General features: G+C 37.7%; 1 protein-coding gene across 1 annotated transcript; it reads right to left on the minus strand.

Moving 5' to 3' along the window:
• Positions 1 to 5,885: 5,885 nt before the first annotated feature.
• Positions 5,886 to 17,326, minus strand: scrt2 (scratch family zinc finger 2). Its single transcript, XM_027166452.2, has 2 exons — positions 16,702 to 17,326; positions 5,886 to 11,782 (listed from the first exon to the last, which is right to left on the minus strand). The coding sequence occupies exons 1-2, from the start codon at positions 16,874 to 16,876 to the stop codon at positions 11,019 to 11,021; spliced, it is 939 nt and encodes a 312-aa protein (XP_027022253.1). The 5' UTR covers positions 16,877 to 17,326; the 3' UTR covers positions 5,886 to 11,018.
• Between the last annotated feature and the right edge of the window lie 3,979 nt (positions 17,327 to 21,305).

Here is a 21,305-nt window from a genome sequence, read left to right on the forward strand (position 1 = left end):
AAACTTGCAAGGGGTATAAAATATTTTGCATATACTGTACATAGAAACACGTACTCTGAGAGACATTGAGAACATGATTTGACATGAACATGGTTGAGTTGTTATTGTATAGTGTATCTTCAGCCTGGTTTCCATACACAATAATTGATTCTCTCTAAAGTTTTATCAGAGCAAAGAGTCTAAAAATGTTCTTGAACAGATGGTTGACTCACAAAATATTATATATTAAATTGTTTTCCCTTTGTTACATTCATAGAAATAAATTCCAATTTATTTAAGTTTTTTTTAAATCTGTCACAGATCTGTCACAGATTGTCAAATTAATTTTTTAACACTGCAGGTTCCTTTTGCTTGAGTTATGAGCCTAATTTCTTTGATAAATTCAAAAAATGAACTACATGAAAAACTCAGGAACAGTTACATAAGAGTCAAACAACAAAAAACACTTCATTTTTACTTCATTTTATACTTTTCATTCCAACACCTCAAAATCACATCTTCCCCTCCCATCTCTTTGAAAATTGTTCTGTAGTAGAAATGTGCTCGTTCTTTGACTTTGCTCCACGGATGGCTGATGAAGAGTGCGACGTTCAGATTTCTGAACACCCTGACAGCGCATCAGTGGAGCGGCAGAAGGGGAACGTGGACCTCCTGCCAGCGGAGAGAGGACCAAGCAGATGGGCTTGCACACAAACAACGCAAAACATCAAACACAGCCAGCTAAAGAGCCTGGCCGTCACAGGCGATGAAACGCTACACAGAAGAGAAGCCTTTTAATGAGGCTGCGGTGCTCGTTCTGTCTCCGTAGCTCTGCACCAAGACCAAGACACACTGTCGACTCTAAAACAAGTGTGTATTTAATAGCGGTGCCTGGAAACTGCACAAAATGTAAAACGGAGCCGAAGGAAAAGGCAGTCATAGGTTTAAAGCATTCTATATCAGAAGCTTGAGTAGGCATTCGAATGTTCTGTCTTTTGCTTTCTAGTTCTATACAAGTCGCATCTCTGCAACTGTTTGCTTAAACCCTGATTTACTGAATAAAAAAGAAGATTTACAGACATCTATTACAGTTCCATAACACAGTTGAGACAGTTATTAACAAAGTTGCATCATAACAAGAATTCTTACTTAGGTGTATAAATTATTCTGCAAAGTATTACCTTCTCCACTTTCACACTCTAAATTATTCCCTTATATTCCAATCTTTTCTGCAATGCACTTCAGATCCACCATGGCCCTTAAAATAAAACAGAAACTGAAGATAAATGAATGAATGAATGAATGAATGAATGAATGAATGAATGAATGGTGACTTAAAATAAGCTTGGAGGCATCAGCCTTGTTTAAACATCATATACAGAATGTCATGCCCAGGATTTAAAGAATTACCACAGTGCACTACTGCAGTCTGCTGAAACATTCTCCAGTGCCAAGCCTTTGTATATTGTTCATTATTATCCTGTCCAAAGGGATGTTCCAAATGGATTGTGTCCAGAGCACTGCTCACTGTTTCATTATAAAAAGCTGAGCTGATAATTAAAACTTAAACTCTGTGCCCATGTGAATGCAGAAAAAATATACAGGATATGCACAGTCCTATTTTAATGAGCATTCTATAATCTACCAAGTTTCAATATGCAAGGTATTTGGCCCAAATGACCAAATGCCACTTTTGACTATTTTGCCACACTATACAATATGGTGGAGTTGTGGGCTCAGATGTAATCTCTGCCTGTTTTTCAGTTCTCATTTTTTATTTAAATCAAGTTTTATCAACTTCCTCCTGCTGTTTTGCCTTGGGCCTAAGCTTTGGTTTCTTCCCAAAGTTTTTAAATTTAAGTATTGTTTGTAGCTTGCAGGCCAGAGTTCATCATGAGTGTGCATTTCATGAGCAGAACTTGTTCATTCTCAGCAGTCTGAAAATGGTAATGAAAGGAATAAAGGGAAATGTTTCTTTGTGCTTGCAGGTTGTGAAAAGTGTAGTGCACATGAGATATACACTTTCTGATAGAGTTATGACTGTATGCTGTACATGAACAAACTTTATATGAATTCTGATTTGTTAGGGAAAGCATGTGTTAGTGATGACCTGTTTCAGCTATAAAGAGTGGGAGCAGAATAAAAAACTGGTCTGGGAGTGGTCCAGACTTGTATGGAGGTTTAGTAAATGTGTATAAGAACACTATTATCACCAGCAGAGGGCATCCTAATGAAGCACAGAACAGTCTGATGCTGTAGCTTACAATGATCAACTTTAGAGCAGAGCTCTGTCTGATAAAGAGATATGTTGATCCATTAAAGTATTTCAACTAAATGAACTGGGGTACCTAAAAAATATAGTAGCATAGCCAATGAACATATAAAGTCATGTCATGTCAAGAAGCTTTCATTCTCATTTCAACCATATATTGTTATGAAATGAAACTCTTCTCTAGGAGGTTCCTGCTGATTCATCCAAGACCCTGGCACTACAAAATAAAAACAACTATAAAACAATAGTCAACAATGGTCTACTAAACAACAAAGCTGCACCAAAGGACCTATATGAAAAAATGACTATACTGTAGTTCAGTAATTATAACTTTCTATACGTGATGTAGCTCTGCTTACAATATGAAGGAGATCCACTGTTGATGTTTATCCAGTCACATGTGTTTATGGTATGTAAATAATTTATGTGAAAGCAACACATCAGTCTAGAGCTTAGCTAAAGGACTAGAGACATTAGCTCATAAATAGAAAGTTCTCATAGACGTCTCTTTTTATTCAACCTCTCAGGTCTGGGAAGCGAAGCACTGTCATAATTGCAAATAAAAATAAAACAAAATAAACTCAAATAATGACAAAAAAGTTGCTGAAAACTGAATTCATCAATTTGAAAAATGACATATTTTCTGTTCAGAGTCCATGACACTAGTCAAAAGTGGCAACATGAAGCGCTGATAGGAAACAGATACATAACATAATGACTTTGCTTTTTCATATTTATAGCCGTAAACTGATCTGTTCTGGTTGCATATTTAAAACTATTGTTGACATTTAGTCATGTTAGTTGTTAACTTGGACATTTGTAATCAAGAACTTTTAATTGACTGAAATATTAAACTTTTTAGTTTAGATGGTTACTTTCTTCTGAAATCCTAACGACTCCCTCTTTGCTTTCCTCTTGTCTCTAAGCATAATATCCGAAGCATCCATCGTCTCCATGTTCTCATAGCTACCATGCTGCACAGGATTATGCTGGGTCAGATTCTCCTCTGTCAACTCAGCATCTCACTGTTGAGTATTCAATATTGCAGACCTTATTAATAATTTATCCTTTAATGGCTTTGTAAAGACCTCCACTCTGTAGGATAGAATTTGCATGAGAGAAACTAAACAGGAAAAACATTTATACAGAATTAGCTGTTGTTTCTTTTCATGCTTTAATCAGAGATGCCAGCATGCACTTGGGTTTGAGTTAACCTTAAATTTGTGTCATTAGAACAAAATCCAGATAACATATCACACCTTAAACATAGAATGTCAGAATTTCATGTAATATTGATAACCCAATACATTTAAATGCATAAAATGTAAAAGTTTGTTTGATTTTTTTTTCTGAGATTGCAGCATCTGGTTATAAATCTCCCTGCTTGAGCACATCATAAATCAATTATTTAAAAAAAAAAATCCATCTACACATCTGCTTATTATTTCATTTCATTTATGCCCCATTTTCTGTTCGCTGAGCAATATCCTGCAATATTCTAAATAATTAACTGTAGAAGCCATTTATTGCTAAACATTACATGGTCAAGTGGAAAGTGTTATTCTTCAAAATCAGCTTCATAGCTGCCTCAAAAAATTAGGCTATAAATCATTACACAGTGGCAATTATGACTAATAGGCATAAATTAAAATAAATTACAAACATATATAATTATAAAAATTATAATCAATGTCATTTTTCTGTGTAGTATATTTATGAACATTGATGCTTATGTCCATTTCTGAAATAGTAGCAAATACTGTATCATACAAAAATTACAAAATGTTAAGAGTATTTCATATGAATATTTTAGGCATGAGGTGCTAAATCAATGAGCAATAAAACCCCCCCTCTCTCTTTCTCTCTCTCTTTCTTTCTTTCTCTCTCTCTCTCAGGTTTCAGCAGCTGTAGGACACTGAAGGAGGCTGTGATTGAACCCCACTTGGTACAATAATCCTGCTCATGCTGCTCATAATTCAGTTTTACTCAATTCTCTCCTTTTTCTTCGCACCCCACCTCACGAAAACACTCTGGTCCAGCATAAAATCAATGTTCCATTAAATTTTAATCATTAAGAATCATCAATAACAGCACCAGAACAGATGCTTGTGCCTTCAAATTCATGCTGTTCCCACCGTGTTTGCTGGCACTGATCTGAGAGCAGTCCTGCATAATGGATTACAGTCTGGTATAATGGATCATGGGATAACTCATGCAGGGACGGTGTGTCCTGGATCAGCATTCAAGAGCCACTTCGTTTTCACATGTCAGATGTATTTGTGGTGTCAGGGTGAATACCTGCTCTGTGATTGCTGTCTGCATGTCTATCAACGGAAGCATGATTGTGTGGCAGGGCCTCATGAATGCACAGAGAATGGACCTTTAATAGCCTCTTAACAGCCAGACCTACAAGGTACTGGTATTAAATTGCTCCTAACAGAGAGTCAGGAGTGATGGGAAGTGGGGCAGGAAGTCATTGAATGTAAATGAATCTAAATCTATAAGGTGGTGCCTTATATTGAGGGGGGAAAAGTTAATGCACACGTGCCTATGTAATTTGTCCGTTGTATAGATTAAAGAAGATAAGCTATATTATAATACAGCGCTGTTGATTTTGTTTGCTCAGAAGGCTTATCGTTGCAGCTCTGACCATAGGTTCTGCTTCACTGTGTTCAGTCATCATAGAAACATCATTGTTTCTATAGTAACAACCTACACAGGGACATTTATGACAGACGCTCCACATAAAAGCATCTGTAATTGTTGATATGGTGAAGCCGTCTGTGAGGAGATGTTTTTTTTTTTAGCATTTTTGGAAGGAGTCTCCAGTGTTAGTGCATTAAACATTCAGAGGTAAAGCTGCAACTTCAAATTTTCTATTATGGGAAAGTTAGCTGAATAGTTTTGTATCTCTGTTGTATCTCTGTAACATGACAAGCTGTCTTCTTCTTCTTCTTCTTCTTCTTCTTCTTCTTCTTCTTCTTCTTCTTCTTCTTCTTCTTCTTTTCGTTCTTCTTTTTGTTGTTGTTGTTGTTGTTGTTGTTCTTCTTCTTCTTCTTCTTCTTCTTCTTCTTCTTATTATTATTATTATTATTATTATTATTATTATTATTATTATTATTATTATTATTATTATTATTATTATTAACCAATAGAAAACAAAATTAAAGGTTGGTGAGGGAACATGTTCGTAGCTGTTATATTGTAACTAAAGAGCTGTTTTGTATGCTTGTATGTCCACATAATGTATCATAACAAAGACATGCAGACATGTGTGCAGTCAATATGTAATCACTGATAAAATGCTGCAGTATAAGCGGAAAAAGACACTTCAGGATATGTTTAGGTTATTGAAAAATATGCATCTTCAGGCTGATAACATTCCCTATGTCGATTGCCAATAACAACACAATCGCAAGAGTAATTCAAAGGTCAGTTTTAAAATAAAATGAGCAAGAAATGCACAAAGTAAATGCATTTATAGTAAATGTTATACTTAGCTATATGTCAGTTTACTGATATACTGTACACATACACTGATTTATACAACATAAATCGAATAAATGCAACATGACATTAAAACATGACTTTATATCTGCAACCATAACGACAAGACACTTTAAATTGTTTGTGCTATTGGTTTTATTATTGTCATTATCATCATCGTCATCACCAGTATTATCCCCACTTCTAATAACAGTGGTACAAAGGAAAATAAGAAAAAAATCCAAACCATTCATTCTCAGTCATGGCTTAACATTTTTCCCCATGTTTTAAAAAAAGAAGAGAGTAAGAGAGTGTGGGGAGAGTAAGAAAGAAGAGTGAAAATCTAAATTCTGTCGCTTGAGGACCATATGGAGGCTTGTGAGAAGGCCGCCATAAGTCGAAGGCTTTTGTTATGGAAATTATACTTTTATTTTTTGGCACTTTTCATTACTGCGCAGCCAAGCTGGGCACTTAGACAAAAGACAGAAGGAAAAAAAACAAAAAGAGAGAGAACATCAACAGATCTCCTAATACAGAGAATGATCCCATGTTGACAACAACTGGTCAACGCAGCCGACAGCAGATAATTAGCTAAAGAAGGCATGTCCCTGATTTTGTGTTTTCTGTCCAGGCTTTTACTGGTACCAGTTTATACAAAGCAAAAAGAAATTCTAAGAAAAGAGTAAAAGCAAAATGATCAGATATTTTTTCACATGCACTTTCGTATTATTGCTGTGACATATTTACAAACATATTTACAAGTTCATCAAAAAGAGGAACAATGTTTTTCATGAAATTCTGTTGGTAGTCCTCTGGTGATAGTTCTTAATAGCTAACTGTGACCTTTGGACAACATGTCGACCGGATTCCCCATCGTCATACTGACATTGCTTGACATACATTAAAAATGGTTTATAATTTGATTGCAAAGTAAAATAGCGAGGTAAAGCTAGTCATAAATCTTCAAATGTCCTTGTAAAGGCGATTATTCGTGTTACTAAGGGCTTTGCATAATAAAACAATTCTTTATTCAGTGGGTTTTATCATTGCTTTTAATCTTAGGCTTATGGTTTGAAAGCTGGTATGCAAGAAAAAAAGAGAAAAAGACAAATGAGCGAAAGATGAAACATAATGACTCATTCACAGACATGATGCATTGGTGGGTAATGAACTGAGCTGAGAAGCTGGGAGCAGGAAAAGAGTCTACATGCTGTCTCTGTTGCTGCACTCGCAGACTTGAACCACACTGATTTGAGGACAATGAAAGTCGAGTGTTAAGAGAGAGATCCTGGATGCATTGGGTGGATGGATGGATTGAGAGAATGGAGAAAGAGAGTTAGGAAGCGAGGGGATGGGCAGAGAAGCTCATCTCTGATTCCCCGTGGGTTTCGCACTATTACAGATATTGTGTCATCCGATTTAGAATATGCAAAGCGCTGACGGTGCATTCGCCTGCTGCTGCCTCGACCTTCCTCGTCAAGGTCAGACTCAGCCTCAATTACTCTCTCTCTGTCTCCCCGCCTGTCCACTAGCACCTGTTCACCCTGAGAGAGAGCAAGCAAGGAAGAGAATGACGGCAAGGAAAAAAGAAAAGGGATACGAGTGATAAAACTACAGAGAGATAGAAATGAAAAAGGAGAGGATGTTCATACTCAGTTAAGACTCCCATTTACTGCTCTGAGCTCTAATCTGGAACTTCTAGAAAAGAATTATAAAAACAGCACACTGTCCTAATACTGCTCTCTGTGTCTACATCACAGCGTTTGAACAGAATTGTGTCTCACTGCTGCACGCCACCAGTGCCGTCGTTACTGTTCTGTTTACTTCACCCTGTCACCGGTGACAGATATTCACTTTGAACCTCGTTCCTGACCCACCGTCAAACGCCGCCTGTCTAGAAGCTACACTTCACATCACAGCGCAGAGGCATCAACACTGATGAGGAGGACATAATGAGACAGTGTATGTGTCCTTCTTTCCATGAGGTTTTATTTTTAGCACGCTTAAAACAGCTGAAAGCTAGGTGCGCGTACAGACCGCACTGTACTGTAATGCACGATTATTAGCCTGCAGGATTCTCTGACCTGTCAGATTCCCTCTCTCTGCAGGAGAGGCCATTAAATATAGCATCGCTTTCCTTCGGACAAACCTTCATCCCCTGGCTCACTTCATTTAGAGACCTGTTCTGATTTTCCTCTTCCATCTGTAGTGCAGATAAAAGTGCAGCCTAAATGTGCCACGGATGGAGGTAATCTTGATAATTGTTGTTGTTTCACTGCTCATTTTTAGCAGCCTGACTTCAAAGGCAGGACACTGATTGGGGTAAATGATGAAACATACAGTACACACACACTGAAAATGATCATAATGACCTAGCTATAACTGAGACTATTTATCCTTTAATCTTGCACATGCTGCTAGATCGGCATTAACGCTATTAAAGATATTAAATGCTGTTGTGGCAGCACTGTTTTTAGTGCTAGGATTAGGATCATTAAATCTAATAATGTTGACGCATTGATAGACTTTATCTAACTACGTCTGTAAGGATTCACAAATTAGTTGGAATAAAGTTTCACTTATCTTTTAGTAAGAAGAAAACTATGTACCTTTTACATGTGATTATGTGACTATGTCATCACATGACAAATCGAAACATATGACTAACGTGGGACAAATTTAATTAATAATATGTGGAAAATTAAAACTATATGATCCATTATGTTATGTAAAAAGTCCACATGACGTTAGATGTGCCTACAAACAATGTGTAAAAAATTCACAAAAATAGGTTTTCTATAAGGAAAGGCAGTGATGCGTTTACAACCAAAACGCAGTATTGGACCAGGCAAAATATTTCAGTACTTGAATAAATACTGCAGTAGAATCATTGGTTAGCTCAACATCTTAGCATGTTTAAAAAAGTAGAGACTGAAATCATAATGTTTAAAAACAATTGGATTGGATGCGTCTCAACGGTTCAGAATCTGTAGTGCTACCTAAAAGTTATGAAGGGAAACTATAAAACAATACAACCAGATTTATTATCTTAATTAAAGCCTTAACCAATAATCAGTGGTTATATTAGATGGTAGCTGATGTCACAATAACATTCGGTCAGGTTTGTTACTGTTCGGTATTTTTGTAAAAGGGAAATTTTTAATCGTCATCATGTCTTGTATCATCCTACTCTATATAGTGTTGACATGACATGCTAAAGAGTAATCAATTCATTTGACTGAATAGCAAGTGTTATTTCATTCTGTTGGTTAATTAGGTGAAATTCCTGGCTACAATGGATGATAAACCTGGGAAAAAATAAATTACCTTAAAGAGCACTACTAGTCACTACAGGCTTAAAAATGAAAACTGCTCATTTAATTGTGATTTATTTTACACTGGAGATGAAATGAATAATGTTTATGGATATAAATGAAGTTGGTGCTTCAATCAGGGAGCAATGTGTGCCCAGGCATCACTGAGGGATGATTTTCCCAACCCGATGCTAATTTATCCCAAATAAAAATGACAACAACGAGATGGAGGATGACTTTGTGGTTTGTGTTCAGGCTCGTTCATTTATTGCCCTAAGTGGTCTGCAGACAGGACAGCTATGATTATACAAGTCCATTGCCGTGCCAAGGAAGAATTATTGCCTGTGAAACAAAGTATCATTCCAAACTTCTCAAACATGTACATTGTTCCTCTTAAAAAAAAAAAAAAGACAAAGAAAGACAAAAGAAAGACAAAAAAATGCTAGAAGTCACTTGGACTTTTTCTTTCCTACAGTTTCATCATGCATATAAACATTTTTCTTTCAAGAGCAGCATCTTACAAGGTCAGTGGTGGTATTTAGTATTCCAAATACACAGATGAATAAATTAAATAAATAACACCAATAAATAAGAAAAAATAAATAATTAAATAAACGAATAAATAGTATATGAATAAATACATAAATAAAAGAATACTGATGTGGTAAGAAATGAGGTCACTGTTTTGACAGAGGTGAATGATGGACAGTGAGTCTGGGATGGACGGGTCAGAGGTCGTACCTGCCTCTTAGTGAGGTAATAGCTAGACTGGGGGGAGAGAAAGGAGTATTTCCAGGAAGAGGGAACACTTGAAGAGTCAGTTTGAGCCAAAGTGGCAGAGGAAGACCTGCATTGTGGGTTGAGATTGCTTCTAAATGTCATCATTAGAGTCAGCGTGAACTGTGAGATTGATTCAAATACTGAGATATTGCATCCTGTTAAACAGGACTGAAAGCAACAGGTTTTAAACCGGAAGTGTCTTTAAGTTACACCTTCCTTGTTTAGTCCTTGATATCTGCAAATGGTGAGGAAAAACACTGTTATTCTGAAGAGTCCACAAAACACTCACATTCCCAAAAGATCACTCTTCGATGAAATATTGGGTTGATTGGCACAACCAAAGACAATAAATAAAATGCTGGAGGTTGGGACTGTAAATAGAAAAATAACACCTGTTGGATTAAAATTACTAAAGACTGGCGGAAAAAAGTTTTCAACTTTTTAGTGGCCTTTTTTTGCAAATACTGTCATTATTGACATTGTCATAAAAGTTGGCAGTTGCAAAAGAATTCAGCTCTTAGCAAAACAAAAAAGCAGCATAAAAATACATGAGGTCATTTTTTGTTTGTTTCTAAAAAAAGAAGGAACACTGTTGTCCTTTTCTGTTTTTCTTTTTTTGTTTTGTTTTCATATGATTTGCTATAAAATATCAGGATTCTAAATATTATTACTAACATTGTTATTATTATGATTATTATTATTATTTATGATTATTATTATTATTATAGTCATTGATAAAAATTCACATGCCAGGCCTCATAATAAGTGTGTGTGTGTGTGTGTGTGTGTGTGTGTGTGTGTGTGTGTGTGTGTGTGTGTGTGTGTGTGTGTGTGTGTGTGTGTGTGTGTGTGTGTGTGCGTGCATGTGTGTGTGTGTGTTTGTGTATAAGAGCGCAAGAAAGAGAGTCTTGGAGTATGTTGTTGTGTATCTGTGGACATTTAGCCATAAGAGTGAAGAAAAATCCAGCATTGGTTCATTATTGTCTCCTCATTATTGTTTTTTTCTTTTTCTTCTCCAAAGTGATCTCAGCGAAAATATTGCTTTCTAAAAAAGGAAGGAAAAAGGCGCATTTGTTTGTGTGTGTGTGTGTGGGTGTGTGTATGTGTATGTGTGTACAAGGGCTTAGTTAAGGATTAATTAAATGTAATTTTTTTTCTTTCTCATCCATTTTCTCGCTGTGTGGTGCTCAGTTCTCAGAGCCGGACTCATCTTCATCTCCAGAGCCCTTGAAGCAGGCCGACTCATAGTGCTTATTCAGGTACGACTTGAGCGCAAAGGTCTTGTGACAGCGCTTGCAGCGGTAGTGCTTGAAGGCAGAGTGTGTCTGCATGTGGGCGCGCAGGTTGGAGCGATCGGCGAAGGCTTTGCCACAGTGGGCACATGCAAATGGCTTCTCGCCAGTGTGTGAGCGCATGTGACCCTGTAGCAGCCAAGGGCGGCTGAACGCCTTGCTGCACACGTTGCACTTGTGCTTGAGGTCATGCGTGAGCACGTGCATAGCCAACGCTGGCATGGACACATACACCTTCCCACATGTCGGACATTTACGCGCCATCTTGCTGTCCAGGCTGCGATGCGTCTGCTTGTGGCGGCTCAGGTTGGAGGATGTGGCGTATGTTTTGCCACACTCGTTGCATGTGTGTCTTGCTCCCGATTCCTTTGCTTCCACACTACCTTTGCGTGCTTCCTTGGCCTCGCCTCGCCTGCGCGAACGACCATCTGAGATGAAGAAGCCGTCTGCCGTGTAGCCATCACTCTGGCTTTCGGACTCACCACTGTAGTAGCCGCGGGCCGTCAGACCGGACTGAGGGCTGTCCGGATGTTCCAAGTCTGGCTCACAGTACTCCTCTCCTCCACTGTTTACCGGAGCATAGAGTGGGTCAGACACAGGCGAGCTAAGCTTCTTCTCACCCTGATAGGCTGATGGACTGATGTAGTCCTGGATGTAGCCTGGGGACAGAAGAAAGGAGATGCACTCAGGCTTAAATGTACAATCAACAATTCTGGTCTTCAGTTTGTCTTTTCAAAACTCATCATGTTAACAAATCCAACGTTAAACCCCTAAAACACATTTATGCTAGAATGCCTTAAAACTAGTTCAAGTCACCAGTTTTCTCAATCAGTAGGCCATATCCCAGGTCCATCCCTGCTGGGCCCTGGAGCAAGGCCCTTAACCCTCAGATCGCTCAGTTCTATAAATTGAGATAAAATAGATGTCTCTCTGGATAAGGGCTTTTGCCAAATGCTGTAAATATTAGAAAGAAAACTGATGCAGCAGAAACAGAAACTCTTCCTACTTGTGTTTGATTGGATGTTGATGGACAACAAGAGCTTTTTCTTTCATTTACAATCTTAGGGTTCCACAGAAATCAGAATATCCGAAAGTGTTTTGAGTTATAAATTACTGACACCACCTTTAATGCTAATATGCCTTTATGACTAATGAATAAATAGAAGTATAATTCTACAAGCTAATTAGTTGTATAATTCGTACTCTGACATGAAATAAATTTCTTTAGTCAAATACTGTTATTGCAATAAGAACACTATAACTGGCATTATAATTTAATTAGCATTAAAGTGAAGGTAAAATTAATTGGCTAATAAATGATGATGATGATGATGATGATGATGATGATGATGATGATGATGATGATGATGATTGTTTATCTCCATCCTACTCTCCTAGTCTCCTTACTTTAGAGTACATAAAAATTGCAATACTGTGTGCCTAATTGTGTGTTGAAGTGAACGTGTGTATGTTATAAAGGGTCTTAACACAGTGATAATGGCTTATTAAGTGGTGTAACTATATTGAGAATACAGACACCCCCTGCTGCTGCAATTTCTCTCTCTCTCATCTCTCTTAGATGAAATAATCTTATTGATTAGTTAAATTTCTTCGATAAGATTACCAAATGGCCTCTATGTGTAAGTGGTTGTACGCTTAATTTTCTTCTCCATTATTCCATGATAAGAAATCAGTAGTAGGGCTTGTGTTATGCCACAGGCTACATCATTCTTTTCCTCACTCCAGGCCTCACATTAGTCCTGTTTGAAATACAGTCAGACATTCAAGTAGAGTCAGTGCTCAGAGTAATATTAATAAAGCAATTCTGAAGCCAGACATATTGACTGCTCTTTCAACGCAAAGCAACCCCTTTTTTGCACTTGTTCACTGCTAGATAAATGACTGACCCCTGGCACATCATTCAGAAATGCAGACAGAGAGAGACATAGCAAGAGAGAAAGAGAGAGAGAGAGAGAGACAGTCGGGTGCTGCTAAAAGGTTTCCTGGCAGCCGCTGGGTCTTTTAAATCATTTCAGCCACATTATATCCGCGCCGGAGTGGCAGCCGTTCGTCTCGATGTTTTTAACCTAATAGCTATCGCGTCGCACACTGGGTGAGAAATCCTCTATCACATTTAACATGAGAACTAGACAGTGTCGGGGAAAAGCCATTCCACCAGCCCTCTGAACGCAGCAAACCGAGAGAAATGAAGTATTGACTGCCTGTTAATGAAATTCACCGTTTCCATGCTGATCAATAGGCTATCTGCTGTAAAAAGCAGTGCAACTGGTCGTGCAGTAAACAACACCAAAGTGCCAAAGAATAAGAAGAGACATGACGGTTTCAGTAACTGAGCTACAGTCAAAGAGAAGAGCAAACGGATTAAGAGAGAAGGAGGAGGAGGGGGAGGAAATTGCTGTTATTGTCCGTCGAGGGTCACAACATCACCTGCCTTGCTGCCGTAAGCATGTTGAAGTGCCTTGAAGGGCCAGGATCATTATGAGACACGCAATTAGAGCGCTTTTAATGCCCTGCACTCCAGCGGCCTTTTCACTGCACAGCAATTCTGGAAGCAATGCCTGTAGAGGAAGGCAAGCTCAGCGAGCTTCTCTGTGCTTAAGGTGCTTACGCATGATAAAAACCCAGCACAGCCACGCACATGATAACGATCCGATAGCATTAGTATCAGGCAAGCAGAAACAGTAGGAACGATGAAGAATGAATCTTATTTAGATCAATTAACTACTTCCTATATACCACAATACTTTGATATGTAGGCTGTCAGGAGATATTTAATAAAAGAAAAAGCCTTAATTGGTCTCTATTCATTACTACTGTAATGCTATCATAATATTTTCAGATACAATTTAGTGGAGAAGTAGCTTAGGAAAAATGGATACTCAATTGTAACTTACAGATTTTTTTCTTTTCGTATTTGAAACATGCAGGCAGTGCTTTAGTCTGAAAAGTATAGCATTACTCTAATTGCGAACCATTTATCCATCTTAAATCCTATATCCACAGTTCTGGGAGGATAAAGATGCAATTAAAGGTATAAAATTTACTGTTTATTTGAAGATACCTGCCCATTTTCATTTTTAATAAGAGTAAAAAATAAATGAGACTAAGCAACCTTCTTCCCTTCACATTCTTTCTCTTCTTATTTTACCTTCTACCTTCCATTTAAATCAAATCAAAATGGAAAAACACATGTGAAAATGTAAACAAGCATCAGATATCTAGCTTTTCTTACAACATTTTATTTGATTAATCAGCAGGTTATGAACCCTTTCAGAGTGCAACAGGTCCATATTGGCCTGGGTTGGAAAGCAGAGTGTTTTAAGGCTTCAGCCTCTGTCAGACACCCGTATTAGGCCACCATTCTGCCCTTTTGATCAGAGAAGCACCTTTACTTCCTGCTGTGGCTGGAGATGGTAGGCCATTAACAAACTTGCCAGTACTGAGATGTCAGGAATCAGAGCTTTTTTTTTAATTAACTCCAAATACAAAAGACTATAAATATATAAATAAATATACATCTGTGTAAATGCATAAATGTATATGCCTATAAATCCAATAAATTATAAGCTAGATCAACATTTATTTATGTCAATTTTTTATGTTTATGCTTATGTCCCTACCCCCTGTTCTAGTCTTGATAACATTTAAATCATAGCATTTAGCAAATGCTCTTATCCAAAGCACCTCAAACAGGGACTAGTGTAATGGATTAACTTTGACATTGACCGTAAAGTGATGGTCTCTCTGTAAAAAAAAAAGCACTGTTTACCATTTGTGATAATAGAAATAAAGCATTAATCAGACAGCTTTTATTCAAAATAGTAGAATGCTACCCAAAGTATTATTGTGGATGTTTTACTGCTAAAGTCTTTGTTCTTAAAGTAGTAGACATGGTGCTCTTCAAGAATAGTGCTGATGCATAGCAAAAATCACTCATCCACAAGTGCAGAGCTGTTTTCCCAGTTCTGTCTAACATTAAACAGTTTTAGTGCAATAGTGAGCAGTTTTGGGACATCACTAAAGATTGAGGTGGAATTCAATGTAGTTCAATGTGATTTCTTAGGAATCCGATTCAAAAACAGTACTATATAATTTTTTACACTATTTACTTTCGTAACGTGAAAGCCTACAGAATATCACTAAGTCAAATGTTAAAATAAATGTGTTTTCTTCTTAATCCAAACTAGTTCTCTTTTGTAAGCCATCATAAAATCAAATACAATCACTTACAAAACATTCTGGCTCTGATGTGACTGAATTTGCTGTTTTTGCAACAGGTGGGAAAGCAACACTTTCTTCCTCTCTGACCCTTTCTCCTGCTCAGTCTAAATCTCCTGTCAGCTTATCTCTGAAAAAACATCATAGCCCGACAGAGGGGAGCGGACATCTGCTACCCAAATCTGCCCAAAGAGGGAGAGAGAGTGAGACAAAGAGAGAGATTGAGAGAGAGAGAGAGAGAGAGAGAGAGAGAGAGAGAGAGAGAGAGAGAGAGAGAGAGAGAGAGAGAGAGAGAGAGAGAATCAGGGAGCACAGAATGTCCCCAGCTTAGCATTGCCTTGTCCAGCATGTTTGTGTTTAAGACTCCAGCTTCCTCAGCTGTGATGCTATTTGTCCTTTTGTCTCTCGGTCCCTCTTTTTGTTTGTGGTGTGTGAGTGTATATTTACAGTGCATCATGTGATTATAATGAATACTGCTTTGTGCATCCTCATTTTTACTCCTCATTCTTACCCTCCTTATTCTCCTTCCCTTTATATGTTTTTACACCCAAACCACCCCCCCCCCCCCTTCCGGTTGTTGTGTACTGTACTTGAAGGTCTCAGTGACTGAAATCCTGCCCCCTGACTTGGTTTCATATGTTGCAAAAGGAGGGGAAGGAGAGAGACAGACTGCAAGAAAGAGGAAGAGAGATGTGCTGGAAAGAAGGATGGGGGAGGATAGAGAAAGAATGATAATATACATGCCATAGGGGGTGGACTGGACGGCGATAGAAACTCAAGGGCAACATGAGCTAAGGACAAAAGCATTATCCAATCATGCCCCGGGACACTTTTGGTCCAAACTGCATCTCTGTGCTCGCAGCAACAGGAGCCTGTCCACATAAGGAAAAGGACTTAGCACTTAGCATTAGCAGTCGCAGTGAAAGAAGCCCGTTATCAGCAGCATGCCAGAGCCTGGTCATATGGCCTTATTTACATAAGCCAATCACTACTTCATGACCTGGATTGTGTCTGCACATTGCCCGAGTCAAAAAACACACAAAAGTCCAAAACCATTGCAGGAGCTCAGGATACAGAGGGGGAGAAAAGGGGGATGATGAGAAAGAGGGTTTAAGGATTATACAGAAGGCTAAAACAACAACAATACACCAGGCTGAACATCTGGTTATATTTTACTCTTTTAAATAAAATCATCAGCATTAAATACATCCTGGATTTGCTCTGCTACATACAGATATGTAGAAATGAAAGCAGTGAATAGATAAAGCAAGATAAAGATATTGAGCATGTGCTTGCATAAAGTGATAGATATCCCACGCTTGCATACACACAAACTCACCATTCTCACTCAACCGGATGCCCAAACTGGTTACAGAGTCCGTGATAGAGCGCGTGAAAGTGAAGGACTCATCCAGGTGATGGTGATGATGATGATGATGATGGTTAGATGCCACCACAGGAGATGAGGAGAAATCATCCAGCTTGATCTTCTTCACCAGAAAGGAGCGGGGCATGATTCACACACAGGAGAAGCACTACGCATGGACGTCAAAGACGGAAAAAAAATTGGGGGGGAAAAAAGACTCCTGGAGCAAATAAAAACAGTGCAGCAGCAAAGGCTGAATCGTATATCCGTGTATCTGTTCAACTTAAAGAAAAAAGCACCCAAGATAAAAGAAAAGGACTAAAAGAATGGGATGAAGATAAAGAAAATGGAGAGCAGGCAGGAAGAGAGACGATGGGCGAATGCGATGCTGTGTGTGTGCTCTACTGTACAGACCACACGCACATGCATACACTCCCTCTCTCTCCCATTCGTGGAGAAAAAAAAAACAGGGGGAAAAAAATGAAAACACGTTCAGCACTGGATAGCTCCTGGGCTGCAGTGGGGACGCTTAGAGAAAGAAAAAGACAGAAAGACAGTGGAAGAGGAGAAAGAAAAGACAGAGTAAGGACAGAGAGAGAGAGAGAGAGGGGGAGAGAGAGAGAGAGAGAGAGAGAGAGAGAGAGAGAGAGAGAGAGAGAGAGAGAGAGAGAGAGAGACTGTGAGACTAGCTGAGATCAGCAGTCAGCCAGGCTTATATGGGGCGGCAGTGGGAGAGAGATCAGGTGGTACTCAGCAATGGAGCTGCTTAGCTTTAATCCATCAAATGTCCCCCGGGACACACATCAAATTACTACTGAACCGTCTGTGCATTCACACACTCTCTCTCTCTCTCTCTCTCTCTCTCTCTCTCTCTCTCTCTCTCTCTCTCTCTCTCTCTCTCTCTCACACACACACACACACACACACACACACACACACACACACACACACTCACACACACATATACACAGACTGGGGAACACAACCAGACCCCCTTCTGACAAGCCGCCTCCCCTACTTTCACCCCCACTCATTCACTTGGCTGGAAGGAAAGCGAGAAAAAGGGAGAGGGAGGAGGCAGACGATAAAGCCATGTGGCTGGGGGGCGCTCCATGTCCTGTTCTCTATTGTTTTCGAATGAAGTGACACAGTTTATGTCGTGCACTCTTGCACGCTGTGCGTCCTAGTGCTGCCTTCCTTCCTCCCACTCATCCACGTATCCTTAGAATACCCTGAGATCACCGATGCATCTATGCGCTCTTCATGCATAAACACCTACACACACAATGATCACTATTTAACCATTTAATCCCAACCCCTTTTTTCACACTATATACATACAGGCCTATAGAAGTGCTAGAACCCATCACTTACCTTCTTCTTCTGTCTGCCCTAATGTGCCCTCAAGATGTCTGCCCTACTACGTGTAGCCAATTAATTACAAAATTAATTAATTTTAATCTTCATCATCCTACACCATGTAAAATTAGAGCATACATATGCTAATTTGAGATAGATTTAGCATAGGATGCAAACTCAGATTATATTCACATGGAAATCTTGCATATGTTTAATAGGAATTGCTTCTGATAATGCACCCAAAGGACAAATACAACAATAATTCAAATCTCTACAGTCAATTTCATTGCTTTTCTGAGGCAGCATGTATAAGAGCTAGTAAACAGCTTTCTTAATTTTGTAAAATGTGAAGCAATGCTTTTGACACATTATCTCAAAAATTAAATATTCTACGTTTTATATATATATATATATATATATATATATATATATATATATATATATATATATATATATATATATATATATATATGTGTGTGTGTGTGTGTGTTTGTCAGGCTATAACATGTATAGCATTCCATGAAAAGCTGAAAAGTCATTATTTATATACATATAATTAATTACATATTTATTAATTTATTATTTATAATTATTATTATTAGTAGTAGTTGTTGTTGTAGTAGTAGTATTTAATATCAGTATATTTATTTATAAATAATATAATTATATGTATGTAAACAATGACAGAAAATGATATACATGTTATAGCTTGACAAACATTCCCCAAAGGCTTAGAAGTACTGGATCTTAAACGCCCAAGTTATCCTTAAATTACAGTATCAGTCTCTGCTTGAAGCCTGGAGGCTGCAGCTTTGTAACAGTAATCATTTAAAGTGGGAAGAAGCCTTAAAATGATCTTAGTGTCCCTCAGCAGAGCCGTAAAAGAGCTCCTGGATTACGCTGACATATGGTGAGAATGCCTCTCTGCACCATGCAAGTGTTCTTTAAAGCAACATTCAAAAGGTCCTCATCCAATGCAGTGTTGTGTTATTTACAGAGAGCAGAGGTAATGTACATATTACAACCTAATTGCTTTAGATTTATGGCCATGGGAGCAACATGGAAAAACACCTATGTTTTTTTTTTATTATTATTAAATTAAAAATACAGCTTTAATTGTGCTGAGATTAATAGATAAATAGTCTAATAGACTTTTATAAAAAAAAAAAAAGAAAAAAAAAAGAAAATAATAATAATAATAATAATAATAATAATAATTATTATTATTATTATTATTATTATTATTATTATTATTATTATTATTATTATTATAATTATAATAAAATACAAGGGTAAGAAAACATCTGGATTAATTTCTTGTATAAGAAATTACGAAGTTACTAATTTATAAACAAAATATATACATAGTTAGCCTTTAACCTGGACAGTTTAACATAAACTGTCCAGGTTAAAGGCTAATTATGTATATATTGTTTATAACTTAGTGTTTAGCTATAGTGGGGCAATAATATAACCTGTCTGTTTTAATAGCAAGTTGGTACTCATTTACTAGCAGGATCAGACATTTAAAATAAATCTTGGATTGGTTGGATGTTTTAAACATTTCACAAAGCTGATGAGATAACTGCATGAATTTATAGGTGTAGAGGTGTTCCTAATAAAGTGTTCAGTGAGTGTATAAACATATTGGGGAAGGAGAATAGCTAGCAAAGATTTTAGCTAGCTAGAAACAAAGTGCATTTTCTTGAATTTTACTATTGTATCAGCAGCGTTGCTGTCTAGTTCTAAGTAAACACAACAGATCATTTCTCTCAAAACTGTATTTCTAACTCATCACGTTATGTAGCTGCATCAGTTATGTAGTTGCAGATTGAAAACAAAACAAATGATTTACTGTGAATAATAGCTGCTCAAGAGACCATGTTAACCTGAACAAGTTCATATCATAGATCCCTAACTTTACATACATACATTTTGAAGATATGCAACATTTTTATTTTATTTTATTTTATGAAAAGAAAAATTGTAAATTCAAATCATCCTGTAGGGCTCTTATTGGATCACCACTACCATCAGTAAAACTTACAATAAGTATTGGAGAAAATGTAAGACACGCTTACATGAATATTTTAGCAGAATGTCAAATAAGTGGAAAAAGCACAAGAAGATTGATGGGAATAAGCCAGTGTTGAGGGTCAATGATCAGATCAGGTTCTCTCTATTGTTCATTTACAAGAGTTGATGTGCTCGAAGGAAGCTTCTGGTTTGCCAGATATCTGTGCTACTCATATTGTCTGTGCTATATTTAATAACATATCTAATAAATGTTTTGCAACTATCTTTTTGGCCTACACTGTAACTAAAAAGTGAGTTTCAGTTGATCTAGTTTTCCCTTAATGAGTCCTAATAAGTCTTGCTTTGGTTTTTAGAACAACCAGACACCACTGACATCAATCTGCCAAACTACTGGTCTGACACCAGTAACTCATCAATCTGTGGAATCTTCTGGCAGAATGATGCCCAGCAAAGGTGCACCACTTGCATATGAAAGAAATCAAAGCTCTATCGCTCATCTAAAACTGAGAGAGGAGCAAAGATCCAAGCCATGAACTATTGCAAATCAGACATGACAGATATGATGAAGATACTGCAACTGCAACCTGCAAGTGGTGCCGAGATGCCACTCTGAATCTAGAAATGCTGCCACTGGTGAATCAGACTTAATGCTGAGCTCGAATAGAGCGGTTTCTCTATTGGCTTGATATTGCGATTGTAACTTTTTTTTTTATAATGGACTAGTGGTTATAGGCATCTAGTCTCAATAAAACTGTCACTACAGTTTAAAACAATATCTTTAGATTCTGGCATTTCGTTTTATGTGCATGTTACAAGCTGCAAATATAAAGGCATTGCGTTGAGCTTTGCATAAACAGTAATCCATCAAAGACGATCTCTAATGCTAAGCTACAGCAACTCCATCTCTGCTTTTCCATCAGATGTCATATGTTGGACTGCTATACTGCAACTTTGCTGTAGAATTGCCCCCTTAAGACATCAAACCTCCCACCGTGCTGATGATTCAAAACAACATAGTAGCAACGGATGAGATACAGTGTAACCTTACCAAATGTCTGAAACCATTAAACTGTAATTAATAAAGACATTATGAGTAAAGCTTCTTCCACAATTCTGCTTGAAGAACAAAAATCCTGAAGAGAGTCTTTTCATGTGTGTGTGTGTGTGTGTGTGTGTGTGTG

The sequence above is a fragment of the Tachysurus fulvidraco genome, chromosome 14, assembly GCF_022655615.1.
Source record: "Tachysurus fulvidraco isolate hzauxx_2018 chromosome 14, HZAU_PFXX_2.0, whole genome shotgun sequence".
In the NCBI taxonomy this organism is placed as follows: domain Eukaryota; kingdom Metazoa; phylum Chordata; class Actinopteri; order Siluriformes; family Bagridae; genus Tachysurus; species Tachysurus fulvidraco.

What these genes read in the sequence shown, in the direction of transcription:
- scrt2 (XM_027166452.2), bottom strand. Translation starts at nt 16,876, where the DNA reads ATGCCCCGCTCCTTTCTGGTGAAGAAGATCAAGCTGGATGATTTCTCC. An exon ending in CATCCGGTTGAGTGAGAATG is followed by an intron (nt 11,783 to 16,701) that starts GTGAGTTTGTGT and finishes TTCTGTCCCCAG; the next exon opens with GCTACATCCAGGACTACATC.